The 12,325-nt window shown below is 28.9% G+C and overlaps 1 protein-coding gene, 1 long non-coding RNA gene and 1 pseudogene across 2 annotated transcripts; 1 reads left to right on the forward strand and 2 right to left on the reverse strand.

The window, feature by feature from the left end:
* Positions 1-807: 807 nt before the first annotated feature.
* Positions 808-3,630, reverse strand: LOC132937329 (uncharacterized). Its single transcript, XR_009663651.1, has 5 exons — positions 3,512-3,630; positions 3,296-3,399; positions 2,264-2,599; positions 1,305-1,514; positions 808-1,204 (listed from the first exon to the last, which is right to left on the reverse strand). It is a non-coding gene; the product is annotated as an uncharacterized LOC132937329 (long non-coding RNA).
* A 3,411-nt stretch (positions 3,631-7,041) lies between these two features.
* LOC132932591 (uncharacterized) lies at positions 7,042-7,879 on the forward strand (annotated as a pseudogene).
* Positions 7,880-10,328: 2,449 nt separating this feature from the next.
* Positions 10,329-11,075, reverse strand: LOC132932592 (uncharacterized). The gene is made up of 2 exons (XM_060998969.1): positions 10,892-11,075; positions 10,329-10,696 (listed from the first exon to the last, which is right to left on the reverse strand). Exons 1-2 carry the CDS (start codon positions 11,073-11,075, stop codon positions 10,329-10,331), a joined length of 552 nt encoding a protein of 183 aa, XP_060854952.1.
* Positions 11,076-12,325: the final 1,250 nt, after the last annotated feature.

The raw sequence follows: 12,325 nt of genomic DNA on the forward strand, positions 1-12,325 counted from the left end.
TCTATAACATAAATGTTTTTAGAGGATAGGATTGTTTACTAAAAAAATGTTCAATTAATCTAATCTATATTTTAATTAGATGGCTTCGACAATATGTAGGATAAAAAGAAGAGCTGCTGATACATTGGAAGCCTCGGCCGTAGCAATTAACCAGTGTATAGGTAAAATAAATATTATAACATATTTCTTACGTCTTACAAAACATTAGTTTATTCACTAAAACATAGTATAAAAAACACTTTTCATTGGAGCCAATATTATTATGTCAAATATGAATACAATAGTTAATTCAGATTTTATTAATTTACTTTAGTTGAATGTACAATGCAATTAATTATTGAATAATTATTGAATATTATTCTTTTTATGTCATTAGGATAGGTACTTATTAGTTATTAATATTTTATAATTAAATTTTTTAAGTAAAATTAATTTAATATAAATATTATAAATATATTTGCATGTATATTGCATATTTGTATGTATTATGACTTAAACTATAATGTATTAATTTGTTTATATGGGTTATCTGTTGCTGGTAAAGGAGCCTTATCATCTATAAACACACTAAAAAAAACTGTGCGACGGGTAAGACGTCAAAATGGGCCACAAATTCCTGTTGCCCCTTTAACATTATTTGAATTAGATATCCCTGACAGTTTTAAGGAGTATGAAGTCGAACCAGGAGTATTTGAGAATTTTTTATTATGTGATACTGGCCCTGAGAATAATAGAATTCTTTTATTCGGTCGTCAAAAAGGTTTAGAAGTATGTTCTTAAATCATTTTGATAGTATTATCTCCGTCTTAATAATAAAACCAATTCATTTTTAAGAATTTCTAATTTTTGGATTCATTTTAGATATTATCAACATCTGAACAATGGTTTGTAGATGGGACTTTCAAAATAGCTCCCATACTATTTTCTCAAGTGTTCGTAATATTAGGATGTCGAAATGGAGGTGTACATCCATGTGTTTATGCCATATTGCCCAATAAAAGTCAAGCAACATACAATAATTTGCTTGTACAAATAAAAAATTTATCGCCAGGCATCAACGTAGGAAGTGTCTCTGTGGACTTTGAACTAGCGATCCACAACGCGTTTAGGAACGAATTTCCTGAAGTAGAAATTCGTGGGTGTTTTTTCCATCTTCTTCAGAATTTGAAGAAACAAATTGGAACTGCGGGATTGATGGCGTAAGCTGAAATATAAAATTTTAAATGTAAACTATGTACAAATTATAATTATGTATTTTTTTTTTAGTTCTTATAGAAATAACGCAGATTTTAATTTATACGCACGTATGATAACTGCCTTGGCGTTTGTTCCTCCCATAAACGTTGTTGAAAGCTTTGAAATATTAAGTGAAGAGTTGGAACGGGTAGAGCCTACATTACAACCAATTTTAGATTGGCTGGAAATGTATTATATCGGAATATTGAGAAGAGAAGGCTTGAGGAGGGTACCAGCATTTCCGATTGAGACATGGAACTTGTACAATAGAGTCTTAACTGAACAAATGGTAAGACATAAAACATTTTTAAAAATAATCTTATGTTTCTATACAACAGTAATAAATTATAGTAGTAATTATTAAACAATTATTTATTAAGATCAAGTTAGGAAAAGAAATTAACACATGTTAAAATAAAAGTACTATGGAATTAATTAATTATTATAATACATTTTTATAAAAAATTGAGCTCAATAATTAATCAATACAAAATGTATAGTATTGGTGTAGCATTTGCACTGTATTATACACTCATTCATTTTGTTATACAATTTATATGGGATATTCAAATTTCAAACTCATATAATATAATATAATTTATACACAATTATAGGTTGTGTAAGATATAAATGATATAAAATCTTAAGAAATTAGCATCTTTTTTGGTTTAAGTATAGATTGTTTCATTAATTAATAATGTATCATGGGAGGCACACAATTACAATCACAATCACAATATAATATAATAAATATACAATCTTATGCATACTTAATATAATATTTTATTATTTTATTTTATTTAAATTGTTCTATCTATTGCTATATTATCATTATTTAACTTTTAATTTAAAATAAATAAATATAATAGTGTGTCAGTGACCCAACTATAATCAAATGTTAAATAATATTTTTTAAAAGTGTCCAATTTATAAAATTTACAGATTTTAGTCAATAAGAATAATAAAATTCCATTTATGTAGTAATATTAAACCAATTTTTTTTATACTTTTAAAATAGCTGATTTACTTGAATTGGTTTTGTTTAAAATAGAAAACAAACAACGTAGCAGAAGCTTCTCATCGGCGACTGCAAGCACAGCTCAGCATGAATCATCCGACGATCTGGCAGTTTATAATTGAATTGAAAAAAGTTCAGGCAGAAAGAGATCTGTATTATGAGTTTCTTGTTGGAGGCCATGAACCACCACCATTAAAAAAAAAATATGTCGAAGCATCAGACCGCATTTTAAATTTAGTTCAACATTTCAGGGACCGTAATATTATTGAGTATTTGAGAGGTTTAGCCCATAATTTTGTAATGGACCATTAATAAAAAATGATAATATTCACTGTTTCACAATTTCTGCAAAAAATAATAATTCACAAACCTAATTTAAGTTAAATAATAACCAAGGATAAAAACATACTTATTTTATAGACTAAATTGGATATCCTTTATTGCAGAGAATTTAGATTCATGAGGTTGATACATATATCTACATTAAACAATTTGTCTAAATATTAAATTTCTTATTTAATAAATACCTATTAATGTAGTGTAGTCACAAACATAATAGATACCTATTTTAATATTCAGTGGGAATAACTAATAGGCGATATTATGAATTAACCTAACCTTAGACCTTACAATCAAAAACTTATCAGAAGTTAGCCTCTTTTAAAGATCTTAACAACACATAACTACATAAGTAAATAGGTAATAATATTTTAGTATATTACTATATGGTACATGGTCATAAATTATGAATATCCGATTACAAATTATAGAAATATCAAATATTTTACTTATCATACCTAATAATTATGAGTTCCAATCTAATTTTAAAGGTGAGTACGGAGAGCTTAAAAGTTCATTAGAATGACTCAAAATTAGTATTCTATTTATGTCTATGGTATATTGGTATTAATAAGTAACATCATGTGGCTTGAATTTTGAGTTAATTCACTTACCTATTCGTCATAAAAGTTAAATTTCACGTGCGATTCACTAATATTAAACTATTTAAACATATAAGTCAATTTTACAAGTTATACTCACGTTATTTAAGTTGAAAAGTTAAAAACGTCAATCAATAGGTAGGTAGTAGATAGATGATGCGTGCTGAGTAGTAACAGACATGAGACAACAGTAATCAGTACCAACTATAAAAATGAAAAGTAAGAACATTAACTACCCAGCCAGACGCCAGTACCCACCAGCGACCATAGAATGACAGATAAATAAATTAGTAATTAGTTATTTTTCATACAATACCTGGAAGCGATAATATGCATTGTGCATATAACCAAATACTATATACGATCGTATATAGTATTTGATATAACATTACAACTACTTACTGCTCAGTATTTATTTTCGAATTTGAAATTTTTTAACGACTACGAGATAAGAGATTACTGATACTGATTTGATTACTGATATGATTACTGGTAGCATAGAACAATTATACTGGTAGTCTGTTGAATAGATAACAAAGATATGGGCACAATTATAAATTATGGATAATAACCGTGGTTGTAGCATAGACCTAATACCAAATACTATATACGACTATACGGGACAGCTATGGTAAAAACTGGCGTCCAGTTCTTATCAGTTCCACCCGAGATTGTAGTTGTGATTGCCGTAATTTACCCCTTAAAAATAAATAAGTTTATACCTATAAATATCATATTTAAGGAGTAATTTTAGGCAATTTAATAGCAATCTCGGGGGAATTGATGAGACGGATCGCCAGGTTTTACAGTAGTAAGTGTACCGTATTGTCGTATATAGTATTTGCTTATACTAAGGTTCCATCTATTACATAGACATATAATACATTGAGTAAAAAATGTCATGTATTTACGATCATTTGTTTTAGAGTTACACCAAAAACCAAATTCAATTTTGTGAAAAACAGATTTTGCGTAAAAATTCCCGTTATTCTTTACTTTTTATTTTGTTTTTCCTGGTGCTTTTGAAAACTTACTTTACCTTTGACCCCCCAAGTACCAAGTAGTTCACTCCAAGGTTTATAGATAATTATTATCTATAAGCCTTGGATTCACATTCCTATCAGAAAAGGTCCTGTTGAAGAAAATCTATGCATTTTTACTGTCCTTAAAGGCTATCACCTTTAAGGACACAAAAAAAATTTAAAAAAAAATACTTATTATATTATACAATTGTGATAGTAAAATATTCATTAAAAAGCAAAAAATTATTCCAATAATTATCAAAATTATTTGTATGTTTGGGATCAACAGTATCTAAATTATGAATACAAAATTAAAATAATCTATTATAATATATTATTATTACATCTTATTAGGTAAATCTTCTTAAATAAAAAATAAAAAACAAAATGAAAATTAAAATATAGTATACTTACCTACATTAAAATAATATTAATGTAATTTGTGATTTCCAATGACCAATTGAGCTAGGTAGGTACTTGAAAATGTTAGAGTATACATATATAAGAAGATAAGTATTCCGAATACTGTACTCAGAATAATCGTAAAAAGTATTCAAAATACCGTATAGAATACTTTCAAAAAAAAGTATTTAAAAAGTATTCCGAATACTGTAATCGGAATACTACCCAAGTCTGAAAATATAAATTTTTTTAATCATTACAAAACAAAATGTTTACAATTTTTTTAATTGCATTACGTGCACATGTAAAAAAATTAAAAAATGTAGTATTTAATTATTTAATGACAATGAATATTTACTGTTAATTAATCAAGCATACAACATTACAATTTAACTATTAAATAAAACGTCTATCCTTTCAATATTGATTATAATTTAACTTACCTCTACATCCACAGGAGATTCGTCATGACCACCGTGGGTTCCCTTAACTAAAACATGTCGGTTATTTACGTGAATTCGTCCTTTACAATTAATATCCCTTCTGCGACATCTATAATATTTTGTGATATTGTCTGCGCTCATCCTATCGAATATATATTGAAATCCTTCATGGGCATAAACGTCTTTCGACCTATTAGTGACAATAACGTCCATTTTCAATGCGAAACGTAAATTTAAATAAAATTGCCTTGTTTAAATGGAAACGTTGGCTTAAAACAGGAGATGCGTATAAGTCCACAGCTTGAACACAAGTGGTCTAACACAATAGGCTTCAGAGGTTGAAATTATTTCATTAAATAAAATAAAATATATCGCAGTGATCTATTTATAATAATTAAGGTACCTTTAAGATCCTTTGATGATACCGACAGCCGCGACAGGACATATAGACATACACTATAATATACACCCAGTGGGGTAAATCCTGTATCCGAATTCTTGCTAATTTTATATATTTATATCTCGATGGACACAATGAGTCATAAGTAGTCAGTACATAATTTATTTGTTTTAAATTGTTTAATTGTATATTAAATAAATGTATATGTTGCGCATCGTGTTATTGTACGTTTCACGAAATGAACAACAACGTTTGCATCCATTTCACGTACCTTATGGAACCGCGGTTTCTCCACTTCACGTAATTACACGGATTATATTCCGTGGATAACTAAACCGTCATCAACAGAACTTGTTCTGTCATTTGAATGTCCATATAACAAACATTAAAAAACTTAAATTTTAGATTCTGAGCGGAGCGTAGGTATTGATATTACAATGATGTTTGGTTTTTTTTTTTAAAAATTGTTTGTGTCTATCATCACCATTTGGGGCAGTAACATTGCTTTGATTTTTTTCAACAGTATCTCGTTCGATGAGAAAGTGAATCTAGTTGGTGAATTCTTGACAACGGGAGGTTTCTCAATAGTTTTCAAAAGAGCAAGGAAAAACAAAAGAAAAAAAGGTGCTCTGCTGTACTGTAGGTTACAAGTGGGTCACTGTAATGGATTGTGTTAAATTTGAATTCAATGATATAATATCTTTGTATACGAAAAACGATTCTGAGCGGTGACGGTTTGTCAGTGTGGATATTTTATATTATATTTATATTTGTATTACTTATTAGTTATTATTAAGAGGACGCCACACCCGCATGTGTTTTCTCCGAGTAACATACCAAATTTACGCACAGAAATTCAAGTTTTATGCCGTTAGCTAGAGTGAATCGAGCTATTATAAAATTCGATGGTAAAAACATTATCTATGTTTTGTTGGAAGTTTTTTACGATAATTCAGTTTTTAAGTGAGTTATAGAGTGTATAATAAATGTAAATTAAAAACGCTCATAACTCACTTAAAAACTAAATTAACGAAAAATACTTCCAACAAAACACAGATAATGTTCTTACCATCAAGTTTGATAATAGGTCGATTCACTCTAATTTTTAAGCTAACGGCATCAACTTGAATTTTTGAGCGTAAATTAGGTATGGTATATTAAATCAATATATTGTAATATTACAATACAAAATGGCTAAAATCGTTATTCTTGGTTATTTAATATGTAATTTCCTCCACCAAATTTGAACATAAAATGACTATAATAAAAACTGTGCTTTTATATTTTTGAGATTTTTGAGATTTTTTGTTCAAGAATAACCTACTTAACCCTTGTTCTACCTACATTTCCAATTCTTGGCTATGAAAGTAGAATATTTTATACATTTTTAATTTCAAATACATTTTAAAATTTATGAACATTGAGTAAAAAATGTCATGTATTTACGATCATTTGTTTTAGAGTTAGGTACACCAAAAACCAAATTCAATTTTGTGAAAAACATATTTTGCATAAAAATTCCCGTTTTTCCTTGCTTTTTATTTTGTTTTTCCTGGCGCTTTTGAAAACTTACTTTACTATTGAAAAACGCCTAATAAGTTTAACTGGGACTTCATTTTGTGTATTTAATCTTTTACTTTCTTTTTTAAAACCTACTTTAAACATAAATTCTGTTAAAAAAGAGAATAGATTACTTATTTTCTTAATAAAAATAAAACTGGGTATTAGCTATTCAGCAATCAGTGTGTTATTTGGAATCGATCCTTCTACAGTTTCAAGAATATTTACTGAATGTCTTAATTTTTGAAGTTCAAAGACTAAAGACTTTATTATTTTTTGGCCCGATAAATATTCAGTAAAACAATGTTTACCTGAAGCTTTTAAAATAAATTATCCAGATTGCAGATGTATTATTGATTGTACTGAAGTTAAGGTCGAGCAACCAAATACTGTAGAACAACGGGTTTATTTATATTCAAGATATAAAAGTAATTATACAATAAAATTTCTTGTGGCAATCAACCCAAATGGTATGATTTGTTTTGTTTCAAAATGTTATGGTGGTAGGTCAAGTGACTCATATATTACAAACGATTCAGGATTTTTAAAAAAAATTAGAACCCGGTGATCAGGTACTTGCTGACAAAGGGTTTCCTGGCATACAAACTGAAATTGAAAATAGTAACAGTATTTTAATTATGCCCCCAATATTGCATAATGGCCGTTTTTCCGAGACAGAAATACTGGAAACATATAGTATAGCTAGTGTTCGTATACACATTGAAAGAATCTTTGCACGAATGAAAATGTATGGTATCCTTAATAAATTAAAAATTAACCTTCTTCCCCATGTTGATGATATTGTACATATATGTTGCGTTTTAACCAATCTGCAATTACCTATAATTAAGTCTTAAGGTGTATTTTTTTTGTTTAATAGTTAAAAATAAGTTATGATTTGTGTACCTACCTAATTAATACTAACTGTATTAACACTGTATACTGTATATTAATAATTATTATGCCTAAAAATGTAACTTTATATAAATATAATAAATATTATATAAAAAAATATTAAAATTATTATAAACTAACATTGATTTATAAAATAAACTTTATTTCACAAATATGCATTACATTTTTATTTATAAAAATTATCAATTAGTATTGCACATTATAACAATTGCCTGGAAGCTAATTCTGGCAAGTAATAATTAAAAAAAAATGTTTCTATTTTTTTTACAGTATTTGATAAAAATAATTCATCTCTTTGTATAGTCAATGCCACTGGTTCAATATTATTATAAGTAAAAAATTCACATGTTAATAAACCAGTACAGTACATTAATACACTTAGCATATCATACGATCAACCAGAATAAATATTCAAATGCATACTAATCCGCGCTCTAATGATAATCAAAGCCCATATCATATACACAGAAAATGATATTTGTCAAATATTTTTTTGACCAGATAATAGTGTAATACTCAATATTATACTCGCAGTTATAAACGAAACTTATATTTTCCAAAAATATGTTTGACACATTAACATTTTGTTCGAAAATTCAAAATCTTAAAATAAGTAATGTAACCAAATAATTTGTTCAGAATATTTGATTTATATACAACTATAATGTCTGTCCATTAAAAAATAATTTTAGTCAAAAAATATAGCGGTCGTGTTTTGTGGAAAAAAAATATAATATAAACAGAACTACTACTCTTATTGAAATTCTATTAAAAACAAATTTGGCTTATCAATTTCTTGATTATTCATTTTTAATTTTTTTTATCTTTTAAATTATCAGTATTTTTAAAACGATATTTATTTTTTTAGTTATTGATGTTTTGACACTGCGTGTTTGAACTCATAAACGAAAAAGCGTACCTACTTACATACTTTATACCATATTGTATCGGTATTATATATTTTGACAGTCGACATTGTTTCGGGTTTTTCTTCACGCTTTTTCATTACGTACTTTCCACACGCGTCACTGGTGCATTATTCAAAAGGTATGATACTTATGATACTATATTAGTTGATGTTGATTATATTATATTATATTTATTATATATTATAATTTGTAAGTATTATATTAGTATTAGTATTTATATTATATTGATTATATTAGGTAGTATAATACTATATTTCTTATAACATAGGACATAATGAATACAGAACAAATTACTGGATGGTTAGAAGAGAATATAAATGAAGATGTAGATTTGTTAAAGTTTGATGACGGGAATGAATCAGATAAAAGTAACAATGAATTCGTTGAGAACACTAATCATAACTCAAATTCTGAGGAATCTGATGAGGAATGTGTAGAAAATTTAAATTTATGGTTATCGGGTCCACAATACTTGAGCAAAGATAAAAAATCTTATTGGAATATGCATCAACCTCCTAAAAATACCCGCACAAGGTCACATAATATAATTAGACAGCTGCCGGGTGTAAAAAAAATGCTCAAAATGATAAAACTATAGAAGATGCGTGGACATTATTTTTTCCTGATAATATACTAGAACAAATTGTCAAATACACTAATAAACGATTAGATAAGTTTAGATCTAGCTACGCTAGAGAAAGAGATGTTCTTCCAACTAATTTGATTGAAATAAAGTCAGTTATAGGCCTTTTATATCTTGCTGGCATTACGTTTTGATGACTCTGATACACGTGAAGATCGAAAAAAACTTGATAAATTGGCACCGATCAGGGAAATGTTTGATGGATTTATTGATAGGTCTAAAAATTACTACAATTTTAATTCAAATGTAACTATAGATGAAATGTTAGAAAGTTTTCGTGGCCGTTGTTCTTTTCGTCAATATATGCCGAACAAGCCTGCGAAAGATGGTTAAAAGTGCACGCGTTAGTCGATTCTAAAACATACTATGTTTACAATTTGGAAATATACGCAGGTCAACAACCAGAAGGTCCGTATAAAGTAGATAATAGTGCAAGCGTGGTAATCAAAAGATTAATTGGTACACTTCATTTCCTCTGGCAAATAACCAACTAAAAATTCATAATTTGACAATGGTCGGGACTGTGAGGAAAAATAAAAGGGAAATACAGTCGACTCTCGATAATTCGAAATTGACGGGACTGTTGAATAACTTCGAATTACCGAGAGTTCGAATTGTTGAGTAGTTCGAAATAACAAGGGCAAAAAAAATTCGAATTATAGAGTTAAGAAAAAAATTTTGTTTTTTATTATTGTACATACATACATACATACATACATATTAATTATTTTAGTAAATTAGGTGATATGACATACATATTAGAGTTATTTATTGTTAATTTTAACAATTTTAATTATTTATTATTATTATAAAAAATTATTATTTTTTAAAGAAATCTGTAATGGTTTTCTGCTTTATTGAATTTAGTTTCATTTTTTCAATAGTATTTTCTTTAGTAAATAAAGCATCAAAAACCTCAACAGTGACTTCTGACTGGAGCGAAAAATGTCGTAATTTTTCCAAGGATGAACTGGCTTCTTTTAAAGTCACAAGAGGTAGAGGACTTGTGTCATCTTCATTGTCTTCATCAATGCTTAATGTATTTTCCAAAATTTCGGCGTCAGAGAGGACTCCCCATACAGCAACATCTTCATCTACATTGACATAATCAGTGAAAGATACATTTTCTTGAGTTGGCAGGGAATTCCATTGTATCGATTCAATATTCAACTGGTCGTTTTCTGTTTCTTAAATTTCTATGGTAAATCCCGATTTTTTAAAACACTTGAGTATCGTAGAAGGAGCCACTTTTTTCCATGCCTTATCAACAAATATCATAGCAGTCAATACACTAATGTTTGGCGTTTGTTCACTTTCAATGCATTCCAAAACATTCTTTACAACTTCTTGACGGTAAAAAGTTTTACAATTCTTAATTATACCTTGGTCGAGTGGTTGCAACTTCGATGTGGTGTTAGGAGGAAAAAATTGAAGTTCTATATTAATTAAAGGTGGGGGGTTATTATGAACTGTACAGTTGTCTAAAAACAGCAGAATTTTTCGTTCCTGTTTTTTCATGTCTTCATTGAGTGAAAACAACCATTCATTAAATAATTCTGTCGTCATCCATGCCTTTTTATTTGAACGATAAGTTATAGGAAATTAACGTATGCCCTTAAAACACCTTGGTTTGGCAGCTTTTCCTATGAGGAGTGGAGTTAACTTTTCGGAGCCGTCCATGTTTAGGTACTGCTAATAAAATCGTTAACCTGTCTTTACTATGTTTCCCGCCGTGGTATTTTTCTTCTTTAAAAGTAAAAGTTTTATCTGGTAAACATTTAAAAAATAGAGCGGTTTCATCTGTGTTGAATACGTTTCGTGGCTCGTAATTTTTTAACAAAGTTGAAAGTTTACGATGCCACTCTGAACACACGTTATCGTCAACACTAGAACTTTCTCCACAAATTTTTTTGAAAAAAATACCGTTTCTTTTCTTAAAATTCGTTAACCATCCATCACTAGCTGAGAAAAACGGGATGCCCAACTCTTTGGCGAATGATTTTTCTTTTTCTTTGAGTAAGAGGCCACTTACAGGCACATTTTGCCCTCTGCATTACCTAACCCATTGTACTAAATACTCTTCTAGTCGTGGATGCTCACCTTTACTGTTTCGTTTCCGACCACCGCTTGATGACGCAGTGATGATTTTATTTTTGTCCTTCAAAATCGTAGACAGTGTACTTAAAGGAATGTCAAATGTCTTAGCCACTTCGGTTTTTTTGTCACCTCTTTCAACCGCTTCATTCAATTGTTTTTTTTCCGAAATCGTCAAAGATTTGTATTTTTTAGAATAGTGCGTCACATGAACTTGACTTTACAACCGACCAAACGAAACTAAAATAAAACTACATTCGGCTGACGGCTATCGACGACTCGACGAGTTAAATTACGATTAGAGACGATTAAGAAATAAAACGATAAGGTTCTTACAATAATATTCTATAGTTATCGACAATAATAATCTAAATTTCTCAGTTCGTCGTTAGACTCCGTACAGTCAACACGTTGCTTATCGCGTTTCACGAGTACCGATTTTAATAGCTTCCGATAGCAGTATACTATACACGCACCATATCGCAGGTAATATGCTCGTTATTAATACTACTAGCTAAGATACAATACACCCAGCGGGCGCAAGCCCACAACACTATAAAATGTTTACAAAACTACCAGCTTTAAAAAGCCCCTCCATTCGTCAACCACCTTATCCAAAAGATGCACAAAAACAAAAAAATAAAACGTCACCAACCACACCCAAAAGCTTACCCATATTAAATTCATTAAAAAGCACATCAAATCCTAAACCGCTACATCAA

This window comes from Metopolophium dirhodum, chromosome 1 (genome assembly GCF_019925205.1).
Source record: "Metopolophium dirhodum isolate CAU chromosome 1, ASM1992520v1, whole genome shotgun sequence".
NCBI classification, from domain to species: Eukaryota; Metazoa; Arthropoda; class Insecta; order Hemiptera; family Aphididae; genus Metopolophium; species Metopolophium dirhodum.

What these genes read in the sequence shown, in the direction of transcription:
- LOC132932592 (XM_060998969.1), bottom strand. Translation starts at nt 11,075, where the DNA reads ATGACGACAGAATTATTTAATGAATGGTTGTTTTCACTCAATGAAGAC. An exon ending in GTTGCAACCACTCGACCAAG is followed by an intron (nt 10,697 to 10,891) that starts GTATAATTAAGA and finishes TAGAAATTTAAG; the next exon opens with AAACAGAAAACGACCAGTTG.